Consider the following 22,607-nt stretch of genomic DNA (forward strand, 5'->3'; position numbering starts at 1 on the left):
TTTCCCAAAACTCCCCAAATGGATCGCTTGAGAAAACTGTTGGCCTCTGGTCGAAAGGAAGGTTTCGCGAAGACTACAAGCAAATGAATAGGTTTAAGTTTTATTGCCCCATATTTCTGCTGGTAGCAGGTGTTGTGGTTAAATTTCTTTTGCATAATCCTGCAAGGGTACCAGCATAAATTAAATCCGAGATCCTGCAAACAATAACGCTCACTGCACGTTATCTTTGATAATGGTTAATCATCAAAATTTTTTTTCTATGTAAGAAAAAGGAAAAATTGTTTCATAAAATTACATTCCGCAAAATACAACAGAAAAATCAATCAAATAATTACATACCCTACCTCATGTACACTATACGTATAGCAATGCATTTCCTTTTCGAAGTGTTTTTACTGCTATAGTTCGGCCTTAAACCCTATTTTTGTGTAATAATAATTAAACAATTTGAAAAATGACTAACGACATTAAATCACATTTTGCAAGCTTTATACAAACAGCGCCCATAGCTATATGGACAGTCGTTTTTCGCAATTGTGTAATTTTTGAAAATGTTAAGACCATTGTTCATCACTTATTACAAAAAGAGGAATTTAGAGTCATACCATTACTATAAAGATAGCTCAAAAATAGGATTTTAAAACTAACTAATGCATTTAAAAAAGTCCAAAAATACAAATAACACATTTTAGGAAGTTTTACAAAAATACATTTTGTAAACGATTTTAAAAGTGTTTTTATTATTTTTGTTAGGTTTTATGAGTTTTATAAGGATAATATCAAAAAAATATTTTTTTTAATATTTTAACATTTTCTAACAAAATTTGTTTGTAGTAAATGATTGTTTTGAAAATACAAACCTAAGTATGTTAAAATATTTTGAAACAATTATTTTAAAATGTCATGAAAACCTTATCAATTTAATGAATAGCGGTTCAAAACTGATCCGATCAAACAAAAGCGATAGAAAATCCTCAACAACGACTTTTTAGCAGTATCCAAATGTTTGCTATTGTTACATGCATAGTTAAATAATGTAATCATAATCTTATTTTTTTTCCTCCCTTCACCATCGATGTTCTTTTTGACTGCTATTTATTTTTCTTCTTTGGCACAACAACTATAGCAAGATAGTCAGTCTTATGTCTAGGGGTTCGGTACATTCGGGGCTTGAACCCATAACGGGATTGTTGTAAAGTCGTACGAGTTGACGAGACCGGCCCATGGCCGCTATTTACAGTTATTATAAAAGATAATAATTTTTGGAAGTGACGTTATCGTTATGGTACACCCCGAAGTTCTTTTTTTTGTCATAAGTCATGTAAAAATAATTTTGAAATTTAAAAAAAATGTATATTAACATGTGAAAAAGTATTTTGTACAATTCATAATTCACTTCATATCTTTTAAAATATTGGAGCACTGTGCATAACTGGGATAAAAGGTATGAAATGTATGCGGTCCACTGAAAGTCGGACAGTCTTCATTTCATATCAAAATGACCACGTAGCATGCCAATATTGGCCAATATGGTCCTAAAATCATTTGATATTAGTTGTTATAAGTATACATTAGATATAAGTGTAAACAATGGCAATATTATTTATAAAATTTCATAATATTTTTTTCTCAAATTGGTTTTTGAATTCTTTATATTGCTGTTGTTATAGAATTATTAAGGTTTTGCTCCTATTATGTCTTTTTCGGCTCTTTGTTGAATTGTTTATGTGCTGTAAAATTGTCAAAATCTGCTCAAATACCTTGTGAAATTATCATGATTCCTACAAGAGTGTATGGCTTACAGACAACAATAGATGCGTTAGAGTACTTTATGTGCACTGTCAAAAATTGATGCTTTAGCGAGAAAATTTGATGGCAACGACGTGATCTTTCAACCTTGTAGTAATTTTAAGTAAATTGCAAAACGATAAAAAGACTGTCCATATAGTTATGATAGGCGCTTTACAACGCCGGAATGACTTGCCAGGCAAAATCCGGTCCGCGGGCCAAAAACGGCCCGCCGCAACATTCAATCCGGCCCGCGAAAGGATTTCCCTGATTTTAAAAGATGGACACTGATTGGCGCTGGATCTGGAAAACCGTCACTAGCTTCAAATTATCGTCACACTAACGGTCGATGCTGTACTTGTTGGTTCACAACAAGGTGCCGCACGGACTACTGCTCGTAAGGATGAATCGTGCCTGCTCATTATGCTCCCGGAACACATGTTTGCCCTATGCTCAAGGGTATCTAGTGCTTGGAGCATATTAATGTAGGCTATAGAAGCCATCGTTCTAAACCACGATCATAACTTCCTTCCTCTTACCTATTTTAATACACACTAGCATAAGTAAGAGGATTCCCATATTACGTTTGTTTGCAAATTACATCATCCACATTGTTGGAAACAACAATGCTGTGATCGATGAAGATATTCTTAAATGTTATTTGTAAAACCTGTACCTATATTGTAAATTGTATTAAAGAAACAATTTTTATTTAAAAAAATGATAAGACAATATTTGTATGCAAATTACTGAACAACTTTTGCAACTATCAATATCGTTATATGGATTAACGGACCAATCATAAAGGTTGAACTCAATGTCAAATTTCCCGTATGTAGGTCTGGATCCAGTAATTTTATGAGGAATCAGATAAGTTCGTTTCTTTTCTTTGAGAAAATGGAAGCTTTATTGAGACAATCAGCTTGATCACGGTGTTCCAACGACAGTCGAATGGACTAGCGGGCAGCAAATCGAACAGCAAAATTACGGAATAATGTCAATTATTTTTAATCAATCAACTATCAAAAGCTTCAACAATTCGATCATACCTTGATCTAATTGTTGAAGCTTTTGATAGTTAAAAAACTCAAAAGCTCAAAACATATAAAAATGTAAAAAATTAAATGTTCTTGGTCGAAACTTCATTCGATTTTCCGACCTGCCGTTCGACTTGCCGTTCGAACACCGTAATCAGGCTGAATACTTCTCCTTTATTGAAAGTAGTCCCGTTTCAAGAGGAACACATACGGTCCGTCGAATTTAATAAATAAATATGAAAATATCAAATTTGATAATAAATTCAACGTTCAACGCGGTTTTCTAAATTTGACACATTAAATGTCAAATCAATACAATTTGCTTCAAGTTCGGTATAAATTGCATTGCAAATATTAGAATTTTCTGCACGAATCATATCAAATAAATGATAAAGTGTATAAAAGTCTAAGTTAATTAAAATTTCCGAGAAATCAATAGTATTTTAGTCACAAAACGTGAAATTTGACTTACGCGGATATTCAAGTTACGCGGATTCGTCGGGAACGCAGAAACCGCGTAACTCGGGAACAAACTGTAATTACTTTATTGATACACTTATAGAACATACATAATAAATAAACTCACAATACACGATAAAACAATACGATACGTGAGGGCCGCGCACCAGTCGCACTGAGCGCCCCTGCCGAGAACTCCTGCTTGATCGGCTCGCTAACACAATCTACCAGGTGCACAGCATAGATGGATGGCATTGATATATCTTAAAGACTTATGTGACCTGCAGTTTGACACACTTTATTGAAACTGTATTATAAAAAAACACCTATATGTATAATCATCCTAAACCCACTGTTTTGTGTCATATTTATAAAAATCTATGTTATCTTTCCAATATTTAGCACTTCTTTTTTTACATTGGGTCACATATCTATGTCAAGTATAGAGCAATAATTTGTATGCTCTAGTCCCGTTCAAACATGTATGTCAAACATGTGTTTTATTCCCTATTCATCCTGTTTAATTCTAACGCCTCAGTGCCTTTTGCATGTAAAGGGTAGCTTTTTAACGAATATAAATTTCATAAATTTACCTACATGTATATCGAATCCCAAATGCTATTGGCAGAAATGGTACAAGTCACTACCAATATAGAATAATTTTGACAGATTTCTGTGCGAGAACCTTTGTTAACCTTAAAAAGGTTTCAAGTGTGAACAAACGGGTAAAAATCTGGCATTGTATTTTCAAAACCCTGTTATCCCCATTTTTTAGCCAAAGGAGCGAATTGTATTCATTTTGCTTTACGTAGGGCTAAAAGGCGTAAGAAAGGCGCATGACAAGTAAATGATTTTCAAAATCTTCTTTGGTGTTTGAGGTATCAGCAAAAGAAAAAAAACTAACGCAAAGAAGATCGGATTCAGGACAATTACATGGCTTTTACGTTCCGCATGTTTTAACATATCCACACTTTGTTGGCGAACGATTCTCCCGTGAAGCGTATATTGATTCTAATCGATACGTTTAGCACATGCTTCCAGGCATTGATTTATTGCCTCATTAAAGAGTGGTTCTGCACGGGTTTCCAGAAGTGCAGAAAGCGAAAGGCAATCGGTAAAACGGTGATGGAAAACATAAGATAGAAAGGGCAGAAAAGGCACACCTGATTTCACAGATGCAGGAAACAACCATTCCCATCTATCGCCATCCGTGTACGTGTACAATTCTATGGTGTGACTCTTGATTGTTCCTGTTCGAGTCAGACACAAGCTACATGTTGCACGTTAGAATGTGTGAATAATTTATAGGTCGGAATCTTCTTTTGTGTCAAATTTAAATGGGTATGCAATTCAATCGGCACCATACTCGATCGATGAAACGAAATGGTTTGGTATCTGAAGAAATCCCTTCCCTATAGTCGATTACGATGTGTTTTATTAACTTTTATTAGGTAAACATTTTCTAAAACATCTAAAAATTGTAAACATAATTTATATTACTTTATATAACAAACACGTTACAATTCCAAACTAAACAAAAAACCACAACAATAAACACATTTTGTAGGAAAGTTACAAAAATCTATACTTGGGAAACATCTTTCATGGGACTCATGTTTCAATACCAAGCAATAAACACACATAAAGTTGAAGTTATTGAATACAACATACACATATCTTTTGCAGCTATTTCTCGCTTGTTTAGAAGACATTCAATCGCAAAACATTCTTACTGATGTGGATCAAAACAAACTATTCTCGAACATACGAGACATCTGGGAGGCTAACCTACGCTTCTGGACACTGTACCTTCACCCAATGGTACGTACATATTTCTAAAATGAGAAAAATGATAGCAGCAATGCAGATTATAAAAGCAGTAAAACTTAGTATTTTTTGCTGTATTTATTAAATGGAGCTTTTCAATTATTTTATCACTTTACAGGTAAAACACAGTCAGCGAACAAAAGACCCAATGAGCATCTATTACTTCCAAAGGGGCTTTGTCGATTTCGCAACCATCTTCACGCCCTACACCAAGTACTGTGCTGAGCAGAGCACCTGCCAATTCTATTGCAAAGAGATGTACCACAATAATGCGCTATTCATGACCTACTGTGCCTGGTGCGAATCGCAGAAGATGTGCAATAGGTTGCGACTAGCCGACATTCTGGTACGTCCAATGCAACGACTAACCAAGTACGGACTGTTGCTGGCGGCTATCAAGAAACATATCAACGATGAAGCAGAAGGCGAAGCAATTGATGCAATGGTAAGCTTAACATTCCTCCAAGGAGCTCTCCTTCTGTAAACTTCTACAATTCTTTAAGGCAATCAGTATTTTTTTCGATAACACTTGCAAAAGGCCTGTTGCAATTTCTAATTTATTTAAATTATTTAACTATTTATTTAACCAGCAATGATAAACTATAAAGATTAAATCGAGTTTTCTCTATGAAATTGTTGTTGATGGGTTAGTTCGAACGATTGTGCATTGTGTCGTTTGAAAACAACCCAAAAGGTTGTCTTCATAATCATTCATTTTCTTCATTGTTTATGACTATCGGCATCAAAATGGCTTAGTAGTATCATGTAATCGCTGCTATACTCATGTGAAATTTATTTAAATTATGTAGCGTTCATGTGAAAAATATGCATTTTAGCATGAATTTAACATATTATTCGATTCTGATTGTTTTTCTAACCCTCTTAATGTTCAGATACATTCTGTAGAAGAGTTCGTCGCGGGAGTAAATTCTCATCTAACAACACGACAGGAAAGCGAACGTTTAAAAGGAATAAATGCCAGGATTGACTGTTACGAGGTAGTCGATTCAAACAACGAAACTCTGGATCGTTTGGTTAAACAGCACAGTATCATGTTCGACCTGTGTCAGCCGATGCGTGGCATCGACCATGGGCGAAAGGTGTTTGTGGAAGGTGACTTGAAATACAAAGATGGTACTGGAAAGGTAAGAGCACTATGTCAAAATTTCACAGACAAAAACAGTCGACGTGAAACAAATTTAATGTTAGCTTCTTCTAAAATGTCTATAGAAAAGGTTCGCATATATTTTGGTGTTTACTTTACTAGTCTGTTCATTCATGTTCTGTCAGTTGGTGCAAAATAATAAATAACGATAATACTTCCACACACATTTATCATTTCTCTGTTCCATTAGACGTACTGCTGTACATGGAACACACTTGCAGCTTAATTATGTACAGCAATCATAATTATGCACACCAATCATTTATCTTCTCGCACAATATGTTCATCTCCCGTTGTAATAAATCGTTCCTTTGCTCTGCAAACACTCATAACATGAAATGAGATGTACATCCCACTTGCATTTTGCATTGTTGGCAACGGTAGAGGGTTCACTGAGGCACATTATTAATTGCTGTATGGTTTGCTTTCCAATATCCACATGCAGGATTTGAGCTCTTTTAAGTTATTCTACTGGCTCCACTGCCCTTCAGATTGTTTGATTGCGTCGAGCTGCTGCGCTCGTGGGTTTAATCGACCTTAGTCAATAATGGATGGAGAACATGACTTAATTTTTATGTCAATTATTAATTTGACCGCTGTTTCAATCACCGAACGGAACAAGATTAAAACGGTTTTGCATGAATCAATTTAAAATTGAAAAATAATTAATACGTGGAAATCGAAAAGTTGCATTAGGAACGAAATTCTCATTCTGATATAGAATGCTTAGTTATGGTTGTATGTATACTTAAACAATATAAATATATGTTGCCTTTGATTGCCAATTAGAAAACAATATGATTGAATTAGTGGAAAACTAGTTGCAAAGTGATAGTCGACGCTGATATTGATTTTCTTATCATTTCAGATGGATGTTCATTGCTTCCTCTTTACAGACTTTTTGCTAGTTTGTAAAAAAAATAAGAACGATAAACTAAAGGTAAGTTGTGTGTCTTACTAGGGATGCCAAACATTTCACAGCACTTACTTGACCCACTTATACAAGAAAAAGATTTTTTTTATATTTTAACGATTTTAAAACGTTATGCACATACAGTAGAACGTCGATTATCCGGGGGCGAATGAACCGGCGGGCGGCTAAACCGTGCGCATAAATGTGACAGCAGTTCAAACGTACGGAGAAAATTTTCAGCGATAGTCAAGTGGACAACCAGTTTTTTTGTGCAGCTCTGTAGTGGCTAGTGGTATTTTCGAAATTCATTTTTGTTCATGAACAGTTGTAAAACCTATAGTTATTGATTAAAATAATATGCTACTAACGATTAACCGATTGATTGAAAGTAAATTAATCATAAAACTAGTGAATTTTATAATTTGTTTATGAATTTCACATTTCTTGGACCATTATCCGTGCAAATCGATAAACCGGCAACCGTCCGGTCCCGAGCTGCCCGGATAATCGACGTTCTACTGTACATTAGAAACTTTATAGCACAGCGAGCATTCCAAAAAATTTATTCAAGTCACGTATTATTTTGAAGAAATTATGTCTCCATGCACGCCTATATATAGAAATTATGTCCATATATATATATATATATATATATTTTCTTTAATCAGATCGTACGACAACCATACATGACGGACCGTTTGATGGTGCAGCTCAAAGATCAAGCGATTTACTGTTGCTATGTGAATGAACTAAACATGGTCGTAGCTGCATTCACGTTGCAAAGCGCCAAAGCTCAGCATTGGTACGATTCAATAACAAAAGTAAAACATATCTACAATCGTATGAAACAAGGGACGTTCGGTGACGTGAGACAGTATGGGAACATTATCAACATCAGCAACAGCTGCAACAACTCTACCAGCAATAGCAACATGAACATCAACAATGATAATATAAGCATTAAGAAGTCGCCTCTCAACAGCTCAATCGGCAGCCGTGTGAGCAGTTTGAACAATAGCCATAGCGGATCAGTCGATCTGAACGAATCGAAGCAGGTATCGATTGATTTCGAGAAAACCAATTCTCTGTCTAGCGATGAAGGTGCAGGTGTGGTCAATGCGGTGACAGGAAGTGGACTGGTGATGATGCATTCAAAATACGGAGCTGTCAGCAGCCGCAAACCGAAGAATACCGTTTGCACTATGCAAACAAAATCATCCAACTCATTGACCGTTCAACCGTATAGTGGACTGGGACAAAGCATGCCAAACTTAAATCTGAATTCAATCCAAAATAGGTCAGTACTTGATAGTATTTTCTACATCCTTCTATAACTCATATACTTTAAATATATAAATTCATTTTCGGTTTTTTAATATGCGAAGCATCGTAGGATGTAATATGTTCAGACCGCATGAAAAGGTTACTGTAGACTTCATAATATAGGAATATCATCCGTGGAACAGTTATGTTTTTGTTCTGCAGCATACTTATTTCTATTTGCATCTTGAAACAATTCTTGTACCTCCTTCTGAGAAATAACTTCATCTTCTTCTTCATGGCGTGATCAACGTTTTTGGTCATGCTGGTCTAAGCTTTTCTTTGTAGCATAGTGAATTAGTTAGTATACGAAATAAATAATCTTATAGGTGGTATTGCTGATATGTATTGGTACTGAATTTACCAGCGATAAAAGAGCACTATGCATTGCGTCTTCTAATCGAGAGAGGCTCAAGGCCTAGACACCGCGTAACATATGGACAAAGATTATTGCAATCCTACCAGGAGATTAGGCGAGTTATTTAAAAATTAAAAAAAAGTACGCAATTTTCTCTTCTATTTGGCGTAATCGTCCCATGCGGACATGCCAGTCTATACAGGCTTTCGGGATGTTTTTTACTATTAACACGTTTAGCCTGATGGCAGTCCCCAGGGCCAGTCAGTGAACTTTCCCGTATGTTAGTGGCAGGCCTTGGGAACTCCCATTTGTCTTTTGTTAGAGAAACAACAAACATTACGAACAACTGTACTCTACCCAAATATATAGCAGCGATGCGCAGGTAGAAAAATCGTAGTTCTAAGAATTATTGTTGTTGACAACAATTAAATCGCAAATATTATATTACAGCAAAAATTTCAATTTTGCCTCATGCTTATATTGATTCAAATTAAACTGCTGGTTTGTAATGCCGACGTAACGGAAAGTTGACGAAAATCAGCACCGGGCTAAACGTGTTAAACACGATCCCTGCATTTCAATTACCCCATGCGAGATCAATGAAAAGAATCAATGTGCCCAATTATTTCCGGATAGTCAGTATGTTAGACCGACTACATTAGTTTGGACGAACGAAGAAGAAAGAATCTGATATATTGCGGTACATAGATAGATGAGATGTATTAATCTTCAATCATTAAAGAATGGCATTAGGTAACTTAAAAAAAATGTCTATCTAAAATTCATTCCAGCAATACACTCTCGGTGCCTGGGACATCCAATAGTCAATCTCATTCTGGAATGGTACTGCTTTCTCCCAGCCAACGGGGTATTTCATATCCTCCTCCATCTCCTACTAGGTTAGTATATAAATAGAATCTTTCATTTGTTTCATTTAGAAAACTTTGTTTATTTATACAATGTTAGTTTTTATGTTCCCATTATTATGTTTTTATATTATTTTTTTATTTCGATGGAATCGATTTTTTATTTCCAGATCCATAAGTCACTGTTGATGTAGTACTGTAGTAGTTTTGTTGCAATTTGATAGCTTAGACTAGCACCTTTGGTTAGTATTTATTTGCAAATAATTCGACGTGTGCCTTTCTGTTCTCTTGTACTTTTATTTAACATTAATACTATTAAATTTTCCTTTCTATTCATCGTACAACAACCAAACGTCAGTGTGTGGTAAACATATCATTCTAATACGTGTTTTTTTCAATTCCGGTTTATCCCTGTTTCATTTCATGTGGCTCTGCTTCTTTGAACTTCAACTTATAAAGGGCAACGCTGCGTCGCGGGTTCGCATTCTCTACGTCAATCAAAAACCCACCGTTAATCAAAACACGCAACGTGTCCTCGCAGCAAAGTTTCGCGCTGTCACAACAACAAAGCTTCAACTCGGCTTCACTCGCGCAACACCAGCAGTGTCTGCCATCGCCATCTAACACCTTGCACGGCGCTCCTAACAATTCCGGAACAAATTCTGCTATCGAAGGATGTGCCGTTGCAAGCGGGCTCACGTTGTCTTCGGCGAATGTATCGTTTTTCAAACGTAAAAATAGCTTCCAAAGTGTACCGAACAACAGCGCCACGAGCAGTGTGGACCAAAGTTTGCCTAACGAAACCTAAGCAATCCGTGCCGCTTATTTTAAACGAACCCAGGCATACTGAAAGGCGAATTGATAAGTGCATCCGTGAAACGCCATTATCAACTGGTTCATTTCTCCCTACCTTATTTTTGTTGGCTGCAGCATCGCCAAGTACAAACGTGCATCGCCAAGTAGACACTTGTAAGGAAGTTAGTAAATGATAACATTGGTTAGGTACAACAACCTAAAGACGTATTGATACCATTGAACTCATCCTGTATATACACTAGTACCATTTACATAGGTAATTTATTTGCCCTATTTGGATGCGCTCGATAAATGCAATTAAGAAGTGCATACAGGAAATCTATCTATAATACATTTTATGCCAATTGTACTTACCTACAAAGGCTAAAAATTTGTATAATTTTTGTTGTGAAAAGCAGTGGCACACATCAACAAAAAAAGGCAGAACAAAACAAAGCTGTGAATTTTAAGGTGAAATTACAACAGCCACTACCGCGCTTGGCAACGTGCATGATAGTGGCGACAGTCGTAATGAATCCTTTAAATCGGCCTTTTTTGGCGGATTTTTTCTCCGTTCCCTTTCGATATCCTTGGTGCTAACTTTATGCTTGTTTTTTAATTGTGCAAAATAATGAGTAATGGCAGAATATAAAAAATATTTATTATTTTATGTTATTCAATTATGAGCTTTTTATTAGTTGAAGCTGCCTGAATGATTAACAAGATGATATTTTTAATTGAATCCCTCTAGTCAGCATGACCTTCGGCAGAATACAATACGTACCGATTCATTTAAGTGCGACACACGTATGGTGTATATGGTTTTGTGCTAAAAAAAAGTCAAATTTATGAAGTTTTGAAGATTTTTTAATTTCATTTCTTCATATTTGCTTAACATTATCTATACTTAACAACTTTATGAATTATTGTTAGTTTAGAAAATCTATTGTGTACATATTACGATTCAACGTATTTTATTATGAACGAGAGGAATGTATTTTGAGGTAATAACGAATAAAAAAACTTAGTCCTGTTTGTAGCTTTAGTGACATCACAGATTGTCTTAATAATTTGACTAGTTTAGCTCAAACTTGCAATTAAAGAGGTTTAAATGCAATAGTTCAGTATACAAAAAAAACCATTAAAATCTTATTCACTCTGCGTAATCATAAACTAGAAAGCAATAACAGTTTGCATGTCTAGATAACCGAGTGGTAGGTTTTATATTTGTTTGATGGGTAACTGCGATTTATCAGAGAGCACGGGCGGCATAGGGAGCAGGATAACTATGCTCCCTTTCAAATTGGCTCTACAACTGTTTTTTTAGTATGTCTTGGCACTGTGACTTATAGTGTGACTTATTACGAGTGATACAGTCTGGTCAATGTGGTTCGATCTATTCGAGATTTGAGCTTAGCCTAGATTTGAGCTGGCACGTTTGCTAAAAGGTTTATAGACGACCTAATAGAGGAACATGCCCAGAAAGAACATTATTAGTATGAAAATTGGTACACAAAACTATAAATAACTAATACAAATTATGATAAGTCAAGAATGTATCTGAAACACTTTTTTTAAGATAATCATAACTCACAGTAGTGGAACGAAAGACAATGGCAATGAATTTTAAATCTAGTTCAACTTTACCAGCAATGCGTTCTTTAGTATTTTCCCCAGTATAACAGGGTTAACCTATGTTTTCCGTGCGCAGGTCGCATTGGTACAAAATAGGAAAAGTTGAAGACCACTTTCATCTTATCTTAGTTATTAGATGGTCGTTAATACCATATCGCAAATTTATTTCCAGCTTGCTTGATTCTTCTAATATCGAAATCATCAAACAATACAAAAAAATCCTCTAGTTTTTTTCCAAAAAGAAACTTAATGTTTCAAATTTTGAAATATTAAAAGGCTCTCGTGAGTATCGTTCAGCACGCGCGTATTTGTATGGGTAACACTTATAGTATGAAGGCGGCATAGGCCAGAAGACCGGAATAATAATACTAACATTCCATTTCACCTGTGTAGTCTGGCTTTTGTGTGAAAAAAATAAAACGGCTCTAATTAGAAAGTATCATGCTGTACATTTTATAGAAGGATAAGGTTTTATGCAATGCTCGAAAAAATAGGTATAAAATGAAAAGTTTTATTTTGGTTTGTATGTTGAGAACAAACTAGTTTGACAGATATTTCAACAAAACACTTAATAGTATTCTAAAATTTTAAGAAACACAAGTTATTAACATTAAAAATACTAGAATCTTCTTTTTCTTATTCTATTTGGCGTAACGTCCTACGCCGACATGTCGGCCCATATACAGGCTTTCGAGATTTATTCAGTACCACGCAACCGGAAAGTCAGTCCTTGTTACGAAGGGTGGGTCCGTATGTGGTTAAAACCCATGATAGGCATGTTGATAAGTCATGCGAGTTGACGACTGTACTACGGGACTGCCACGTAGAAAATATATTAGAATGCATCAGTTAAACTGTAACTAATGGCAGTATCACATGTATGCTGAACAAATGTGTACTTTTTTGTGATTCTATATAACACGTACCATACGTTGTTGAACGTTAGCTTTTTTGATGACGAATGAAACATCTGTAAAATTAACTGCAAGAATCTTTTTTATATGGTAGTCGTTTCAGTAATATTCAAATTCAACCTATTCAGATTTTATTTCCAAACGGTTGGAAAGCTGTCTTAACGCTGAGAGAGCGATGTCTTGACGCTTACATTGTTGGTTCAAATGAATCGCAGAAGAAGATCTAGAACCAAAGCCTACATTAAATACAAATTGATCTTCCTGTTTTTTTCGATATATTTTATCAGCAATTGTAATTTTATTTTTGTATACCGTCTTTTCCCGAGTTACGCGACACTCGAGTTACGCGAATTCGAGTTACGCGACTTTTTTTATTTTTGACAGTTCAAATGTGAGATTAGTACAATTTTCTCCATCTATTTTCATATGAAAAAAATATTGCATTTTTCCATAAGTATTAAATCACTAAAAAGACAGAAATAACCAAATTTTCCACACCAATTACATAAAATAAGTAATAAATTACATAAATGAACTAAATTAAATTTTAAAAAATATGATTCTTCTTCTTCTTCTTTGGCTCAACAACCGTTGTCGGTCAAGGCCTGCCTTTACCTCTTGTGGGTTTGGCTTTCAGTGACTAATTGATTTCCCCCCATAGCAGGATAGTCAATCCTACGTATGGCGGCACGGTCTATTTGGGGCTTGAACCCATAACGGGCATGTTGTTAAGTCGTACGAGTTGACGACTGTACTACGAGACCGGCCTAAAAAATATGATTAATTAGGTATATTTTGGCTGTAAAACGAGATACTCTACATACGCGAAAATCCGAGTTACGCGAATATCTCCGGAACGCATTATTCGCGTAACTCGGGGAAAGATTGTATTTGTTTAGATGAAATTTAGAAACATGTGTTTAACATAATTATACCGCTCAAACTATGATTTTGAAACATTCAAGTTTTGTAGTCTTAAATGTAAAACATTGATTTTTTCCTTGCTTTTACAACTGAGCTATAATTTTGTACTTAAATTTTACCATATAGTAAGATATCTTGCATTATTTTTTTAGTACAAGCTCCAACTTCTGAGGCGATTACTTCAGAAATTTTTCATCAAACCTAGTATAAATATTTTGGTTATTAGAGACGATTTCCAAGGAAGTTTAGAAAAAAGTAAACTTTTATAATTTCATCCGCTTGCATGGCTCCATTGCAAAATGTTGTATAATCGTGCCACTGCAAAGGTACAAAAAGTGCTTTAAAAAAGGAAAAATAATCGCCAATCTGAACCACGCTTAATGAAGTTTAGGACTAAAAGGGGAATAAATGGTGAGGTGTGGAATATATAAACCAAAGAATTGTTTGAGACGAGTGGTACATGCTACCCCCAAGAAGTATTAGTAACATAGTGATCGGTTTTTGGAAATTAATACAAGTATCCTTCATCCTGGCTACGTTCTGCGAGCACAAGGTGGGTAAGCGTTTCTTTCTAAAACTGTCAGTCCAATGCCATGGCAATGGAATATTGTTAGCATTTTAATAAGCGTGTCCCCACAGAGCACACAAATGTTTCCCGACCGGGCCATACGTTGGTACCGCGTTGCGATTTATTTGTGACGCTTTCGCGCCAAACGCATCAATGTACAGTTTTATAATGATACTCAACTAAATCATTCTAATAGGACTGGAATATATCAGTTTAACTGTAGTTTACAAAAAAATGCAAACTTGAAAACATTATATACAAACACACGAATATACATGCAAACAGACATGATATATATATACATAGCCATATAGATATATATATATACTTATACAAGTACGAAAAGAAGATTTGTCTTATTTAAGCATGTTTGAGCTATATTTACAAAATTTGAATCACAAAATCAAACTATTTGAATGTTAGCAAATGATTCAAGCGAGAACGCGAAGTGTAAAAAATATCCAAAATCAAATAATTTGGAACCTTTTTACAATTCAAACGAATCGGGGTTTTTATTTTCATTTCCACTTTGATGGAAATTCCATACCACATAGCACATAGTGCTGAACGCTACGTGAACGGTTCTAAGCATGGTCAAAATGCTTTTTTAATACTAGATTAACATTATCAAACAATAGCAAAAGCTGAGCAGAAGATTGACAAATAATCAAAAATCAACGATTGCTTCACATTTCAAATCGGAACAATTTTCGATGACAGGTTATGTATTGTCAATGTTTTTAAATGATACAAGCTCAATCGTTTCAACTGATATTTTTAACTATTGAAATGCATCAGGCATTACTGGGAATAAGTTTGAGCAATGGAAAAATAAGCATTAAACTGTAAATCAAATTACAGGCAACATAATCATATGCTTGCAATATAGACATTAAATTTGAATTCCTTAATTGGAAGCAAATTTGCTAAATAAACAAAACTGAACTCATTCAAAAAGCGGACCTAAAATATCAAACCATGGAATACAAATCAACATTAATAGAGAAACAAACATTGTGCAATCAAAGAACAAAAAATAAAATCAAAATACTAAGCAAAAGTGCAGTGTAAAATGTTAAGTGCAGTGAACGGAATACTAAAAAAGGACATCCATTAAAAAGGAAAGAAATAATAAAATATGATGTCATAATATTACAGTTGCTGCCATCTAATTTTGGCGCTAAGGCATCAATTTTTGACAGAACGCATCAATTTTTGCCTCTATGGCATCAATTTTTGACAGTGCGCATTAATTTTTTACTCTTGTAGGAATCATAATAATTTTACAAGGTATTTGAGCACATTTTTAACAATTGTAATTTTAAATCACATGAACAATACAAAAACCGCGTATTTTGATTGTTTTTTTGAGAAAAAAACGAAATTAAATAAATTGTAGAGACAAATAAAGGCAGACATTACTCACTCACTCACTCACTCACTCACTCACTCACTCACTCACTTACTTACTTACTTACTTACTTACTTACTTACTTACTTACTTACTTACTTACTTACTTACTTACTTACTTACTTACTTACTTACTTACTTACTTACTTACTTACTTACTTACTTACTTACTTACTTACTTACTTACTTACTTACTTACTTACTTACTTACTTACTTACTTACTTACTTACTTACTTACTTACTTACTTACTTACTTACTTACTTACTTACTTACTTACTTACTTACTTACTTACTTACTTACTTACTTACTTACTTACTTACTTACTTACTTACTTACTTACTTACTTACTTACTTACTTACTTACTTACTTACTTACTTACTTACTTACTTACTTACTTACTTACTTACTTACTTACTTACTTACTTACTTACTTACTTACTTACTTACTTACTTACTTACTTACTTACTTACTTACTTACTTACTTACTTACTTACTTACTTACTTACTTACTTACTTACTTACTTACTTACTTACTTACTTACTTACTTACTTACTTACTTACTTACTTACTTACTTACTTACTTACTTACTTACTTACTTACTTACTTACTTACTTACTTACTTACTTACTTACTTACTTACTTACTTACTTACTTACTTACTTACTTACTTACTTACTTACTTACTTACTTACTTACTTACTTACTTACTTACTTACTTACTTACTTACTTACTTACTTACTTACTTACTTACTTACTTACTTACTTACTTACTTACTTACTTACTTACTTACTTACTTACTTACTTACTTACTTACTTACTTACTTACTTATGCACTTAAACACTTAATTACTTACTTACTTAAACACTTAAACACTTTAACACTTAATTTCTTACTTACTTAAACACATAATTACTTACTTATTTTCTTACTTAAACACATAATTACTTACTTATTTTCTTACTTAAACACATAATTACTTACTTATTTTCTTACTTAAACACATAATTACTTACTTGCCTACTTACTTTCAATTTTGTCCGCGTACAGTTTTTGTGCAGGCTAAGTCGTGGCGCATCGTCCTTCGGCATCGTCGTATAATTATCGTTCGTTTCACAGTTAGTGTCCAGGACGGAGATCCTGGTTCTGGCTAGAATCTACAATTTTCGCTTTGGATAAGTCAACAAATAAACTATAAATTATGTTATAATAAATATTAATACAGGGGATTTCAGTCACTTCCGCATGTAAACATTGTTATTCACATGTAAACGTTGTTTTTCATGTATCATTTGAAAATTTTATAAAAAACTAGCTGGTCCGACAAGCTGAGTTATTCCGAAAAAACTAAAATAATACATTATTGCTTTTTTACTTGGGATAGTTGTATCGTGCTCGTATCCCCTCAGGATCCGATCATCGAGTGTAAACCGCCAGGCACCTTAAACAAAGTATCAAAGAGTTGTATACAACACAACAACAATCCTGCTCTTTGTATGGGATTTAGAAAATCATTATTAAACTAAGTTTAGTGTAGCATCTGAACGATTTTTAAGTCTTAAAACCTATTCTCATACCATCATAAAGTGTGTGCAAAGTTTCATTGAAAATGATCGAGCCGTTTCGGAGGCGAACACCGTGACACCGTGACACGAGATTTATGTATATATATAAATATATATAATCATATATATAATATATATATATGTGTATATATATAAATGTACAGTACATATATATATGTATATATATATATATATATATATATATATATATATATATATATATATATATATATATATATATATATATATATATATATATGTATGTATATTTATGTATATATATATATATATATATATATATATATATATATATATATATATATATATATATATATATATATATATATATATATATATATATATATAGATAGATAGATATAGATAGATAGATAATTATTGATAATTAAGTTTCCAAACACTCACCATTCTCGATATATTCAACTCTTCAACTTCAATTCATGAGATTCAGTACTTATGAATCTTTTTGATGTCCTTTTCCTGTTGTACGATGCCGTCTTCATTAAACCGTTATTTCGGATCCGTTGCTGCGAAGTAGAGGTATGCCAAATGAACCAGGAAGTACGGTTCATTCAGTTCACTTGAAAAAATGAATGAACCGGTTCACAAAAGAAGAACGCTATGGTTCTTTTGAAAAATCAAAGTTAAAAAATTCATGAAAATAAGTGCAAACATTCATGATCATTTGCAAAAATGAACAGCAAAACCATCCAACATACACACTTTTTGAGACAAAACAATGGTCTATTTTAAACTATTTGTGTGATTTGCTTTAGAGGGTTAAATGACAAAGTGTTAATATTGGCTTGCTTTTCATATGATCAGACAAACGAATTAATCTGTAGTGCTACCGATTTTCGAATAGTGTACTCGTTCACGGACTTTACAGGTATTGCTGTTTACAAAAGAACGAAAGAACCGAAATCACGTTCACAGCAATTAACGATTCGGTTCACTCATGTTCACTTAAAAGAACTGAAATGTCAACCTCTAATGCGAAGCCGGTGATTCGGAGCCGGCTTTATTTTACCCATTACTAATCTCTATTGTCCCAACCCTATTTCGTATTTCATTTAGCCGAAATGAAATAAGTGTTTAAAGTAATAATTTTAATTTTAATTTCATTTCAAATAAACTACTTCTAAACAACAGCAGAAAAAAACCCGTTACAACATAACTGTGCGCAGTACATTCTTTTCGCTAAGCATATTCATTGGACGTAGCCCAATTATTTTGCTCTATAGTATAACAGTACATGACAAATCATGTGTAGAACAGGACGAGCTCCTATTTTCCATAACTCGGGAGGTGTCTCTGAGACCTTGAGGCTGAGTTTGAAGGACTATCAGTCATACGGACCTTTATACGAATGATGTCCCAACTTATGTCGAATCACTTTTCGTTGGGGGCGCATCTACAACGAATAGACCTCACTCCAACTAAAGTATGCATCTGCGGGATGGGATCCACGATATAGACCATCTCTTATTGTCCTGTGATAGAGCTCGATACTGCTAGACCTTCCTTGCTCAAAGAAATCGAAAGAATCTGAAAACAGCCTGGTTATTCGCGATATTCTGGTGGCTAACGATCTACCATACATGTGGTTTATCAACCATTTCACGAGAGATTACGGCTTTTGTGTCCAGTATACGTCCACAGCCGGTCTATATAGTACAGTCGTCAACTCGTACGACTTAACAACATGCCCATTATGGGTTCAATCCCCAAATAGACCGTGCCGCCATACGTAGGACTGACTATCCTGCTATGGGGGGGAACCAATTAGTCACTGAAAGCCAAGCCCACAAGTGGGTACAGGCAGGCCTTGACCGACAACGGTTGTTGAGCCATAGAAGAAGAAGAAGATACGTCCACTTTGTTACCCACCCTACTGATTTGACGCATTCCATCTAATGTTGTGGAGAGGCTGCTCGATTTTGCTTGTGTTGATTTGCCCAAGCTCGAGAGCCTGATCTCACTATTTGACGAATCTTCGATGATTTCTCTCAGTTTATGCGAATGGCACTGAATGAATGCGTCCCCATCAAAAAACCGTATCGAAGTCGGGACTGCTGTTACCGCACACTACGTACACTGAAAATAGCGAAACGTGCTGCATATCGTAACTCGCGTGATCAAAGGAGTCCTGCTTTTCGGGTTTACTACAACAGCGTCCAAGCATTTTATCGACATTATAACAGCCACCACAGGTACCTGCGTAATATTAAAAAAGCTGCGCGTGCATTCTCAACGCTTCTGGAGCTACGCAAACAATAAGAGCAAATCTTCCGGCTTCCCAGGTTTGAGCTGCTACGTTTTGAGGACACTTTTGTTCCTGACAACATGCACCCCAAGGTCCTTCATGCTGCACTTACTAGCAAACCTGCCAATGCACTTCATCCCATGCTACCGGTCATTAATACCTCGTCAGTCACCCGCGTCATAGACCGCCTAAAGATGTCCTACACCGCTGGCCCTTATGGCATCCCGACAGTGATCCTTAAAAAGTGCACTGCATCGTTTGCTTCGTTACTAGCAAAAATCTTCGCGGAATCGCTACGTTCATGCACCTTCCCTGTCTCTTGAAAGGTCTCATGGTTAACACCAATCCATAAGAAAGGCTGCAAGAATGAGGCTTCTAAGTATCGCGGCATTACATCGTTAAGGGCCGTTGCGAAAATGCCGTTGCGAAAGATCTGGCATCCCTCAAGGCAGCAATCTGGGACCCTTGCTATTTGTCCTTCACATAAATGATGTTTCCACAATCCTTCCTGGGGATAATAACCTGCTCTACGCGGATGACACCAAAATCTTTCGTCAAATCCAGGGACAAGATGACCATCGGATACTCCAGGCTTCACTGGATGACTTTTATAACTGGTGCACGCGAAACTCCTTAACCATTTGAGTTGATAAGTGTGTTACCATCAACATCATCCGTTCACGCTCTCCAGAGCATTTCGACTACACGCTAAACGGGCAAACTTTGCCGAGAGTCGATTGTGTCAAGGACTTGGGTGTTCTCGTCGACGCGAAACTCACGTTTGAGCAACACCTTGATCACGTTGTGAAAAGATGAAGTCATTTGCTAGGTTTGGTCGTTAACCCAATCTGCACCAAAACTCTTTATTGTACTCTTATTCGGTCAGTGCTGGAGTATGGCAGCGTTGTGTGGTGGCCCTCCTCTGCTCGGGAGGTTGCGCGCGTTTGGAGTCCATCCAGCGTAGGGCTACCCGTTTCGCGCTCCGTTCGTGGGGCAGCAATAATGACAATGACAACACGACAATGCGTTTTTTGCTTGGCTTACCCCAACTCGACGACTGGGCAAGACTGGCATTCATCGTTGGGCTTCTCAACGGTAGCATCGATTGTCCGGCTTTGCTCTCGTCGATACAGCTATACGTGCCTGCAAGTACCCTCCGCCCTCGGGCGATGCTGGCCATCCCGGAGACCAGTACCGCCTTCGCCACCCGAGACCCGTTCTTGCGCATATGTCTTGCTCTGAATGCGGCAGCTGATGCGTATGAGCCTGGCATGACGATATCAAATGTGTTGAGTCGCATTAATTTGCTTCGAGCATCTCGTCAGAATGTTTAGCATCCTTGTGATTGTTGTGTAAAAGCGTGTGACTATGTAAAAAATATATGTTATATTCGTATTGTACTCCTACATATATCGAGTGGGCTTATGAGGTCCGTCGATCATTTAATAAATATACAAATATACAAACCAAACCACCCATTTCAACCAACCAAACAACATCACCGGACTATCACAACCATAACCGACAGCAACAGAACATAACCCCACAACCAGTAATAGTATGAGATGAACCCACACACCAAACATCCATAGAACCCGACACCACACCTAAACTTGTTGCTATTACATTCAGCAGATTATAAGGCCATTAGCCTTATCAAAACTTACAGGAAACAAAGGTCCTGAGAACAATATCTGTCGATACATGATGTATTGAAAATATGACGGATGCCGTTATTATGTTAATTTAAATTAAAAAATAACAGTGCACACACACAATTGTACAATAGGACAAAATTGAGCGCAGACAAAATTGTGCTACAACACAATCCTGTGCGTACACAAAATTGTGAAGAGCACAGAATTGTACGCACACAAAATCTCGCTTTAACTCAAAATTGTGCTATGACACAAAATTGTGCTATAGCACAAAATTGTGCGGTGACTAGTGATGAGTCAAGTAGCACTGTGCCACCACGCACACACAGCACAGTAAAATGTGCGAGCACAATTGCACATTTTATAAAATTGTGGTGCCACATTTCGCACATTTTTTGTGTTCCGCACGATTTTTGTGCTCCGCACAGTTTCTATACTTCATTTTTCATGATAATTTTACTCTCCAACTCCGCACAGTTTGTGTGCTCCGCACAGTTATTGTGTGCTCCGCACAGTTTCTGTGCTCCGCACAGTTATTGTGCGCGCACAATTACACCGCGCTCTGACACCAATCGAACAAGACACCACATTTGTTGTGAATTTGATCGGTTCGAGACGATGTTTGTCTTGTTTGTTCGAGATGACTGACGGGTCCTCACGTTTGATCGACTCTGATTTGCGGGTTATACCAACGGCACACGAAGCGTAAACTCAAAAAGTTCACGCTTGAATTGTATGGGAGAGCATAAACTTCCCGTCAAAAGATTATACAGTTGTATGGCCTAAATCCAGTTTACGTCAAAGTTTACGCCTCGTGTGTCGTCCGTATGATTTCTGTTTCGATTGATGCGAGAGCGCGGTGTAACTGTGTGCGCACAATAACTGTGCGGAGCACAGAAACTGTGCGGAGCATACAAACTGTGCAAACTGTGTGGTAGCTGTGCGGAGTACAAAAAGTGTGCAAAGCACACTAACTGTGCGATAACACAGTAATTGTGCAAAAATTGTGCGGGAACACAGCTACTGTGCGACCACACATTAAGTGTGGTACTACGCACACACAGCACAGAAGACTGTGCGTGGTACCACAGCACCACACAGTGAAAAGAGGTA

General features: G+C 35.9%; 1 protein-coding gene across 7 annotated transcripts in view; it reads left to right on the plus strand.

The window, feature by feature from the left end:
* The window catches only part of LOC1272562 (pleckstrin homology domain-containing family G member 5), a 100,609-nt gene extending 84,980 nt beyond the window's left edge, over window positions 1–15,629 (plus strand). For 6 of the 7 annotated variants that reach the window (XM_061655387.1, XM_061655391.1, XM_061655390.1 and 3 more), the window contains 7 exons: window positions 4,971–5,105; window positions 5,230–5,556; window positions 6,005–6,256; window positions 7,145–7,216; window positions 7,858–8,486; window positions 9,659–9,766; window positions 10,193–15,629. In XM_061655387.1, coding sequence (XP_061511371.1) covers window positions 4,971–5,105; window positions 5,230–5,556; window positions 6,005–6,256; window positions 7,145–7,216; window positions 7,858–8,486; window positions 9,659–9,766; window positions 10,193–10,541 — 1,872 coding nt within the window. In that variant the 3' untranslated portion in view covers window positions 10,542–15,629. Of the gene's footprint in view, window positions 1–4,970; window positions 5,106–5,229; window positions 5,557–6,004; window positions 6,257–7,144; window positions 7,217–7,857; window positions 8,487–9,658; window positions 9,767–9,903; window positions 9,976–10,192 lie in introns of all 7 variants that reach the window. The other variant, XR_009765865.1, reaches the window with a different exon arrangement.
* Window positions 15,630–22,607: the final 6,978 nt, after the last annotated feature.

This window comes from Anopheles gambiae, chromosome 3, assembly GCF_943734735.2.
Source record: "Anopheles gambiae chromosome 3, idAnoGambNW_F1_1, whole genome shotgun sequence".
Classification (NCBI taxonomy): domain Eukaryota; kingdom Metazoa; phylum Arthropoda; class Insecta; order Diptera; family Culicidae; genus Anopheles; species Anopheles gambiae.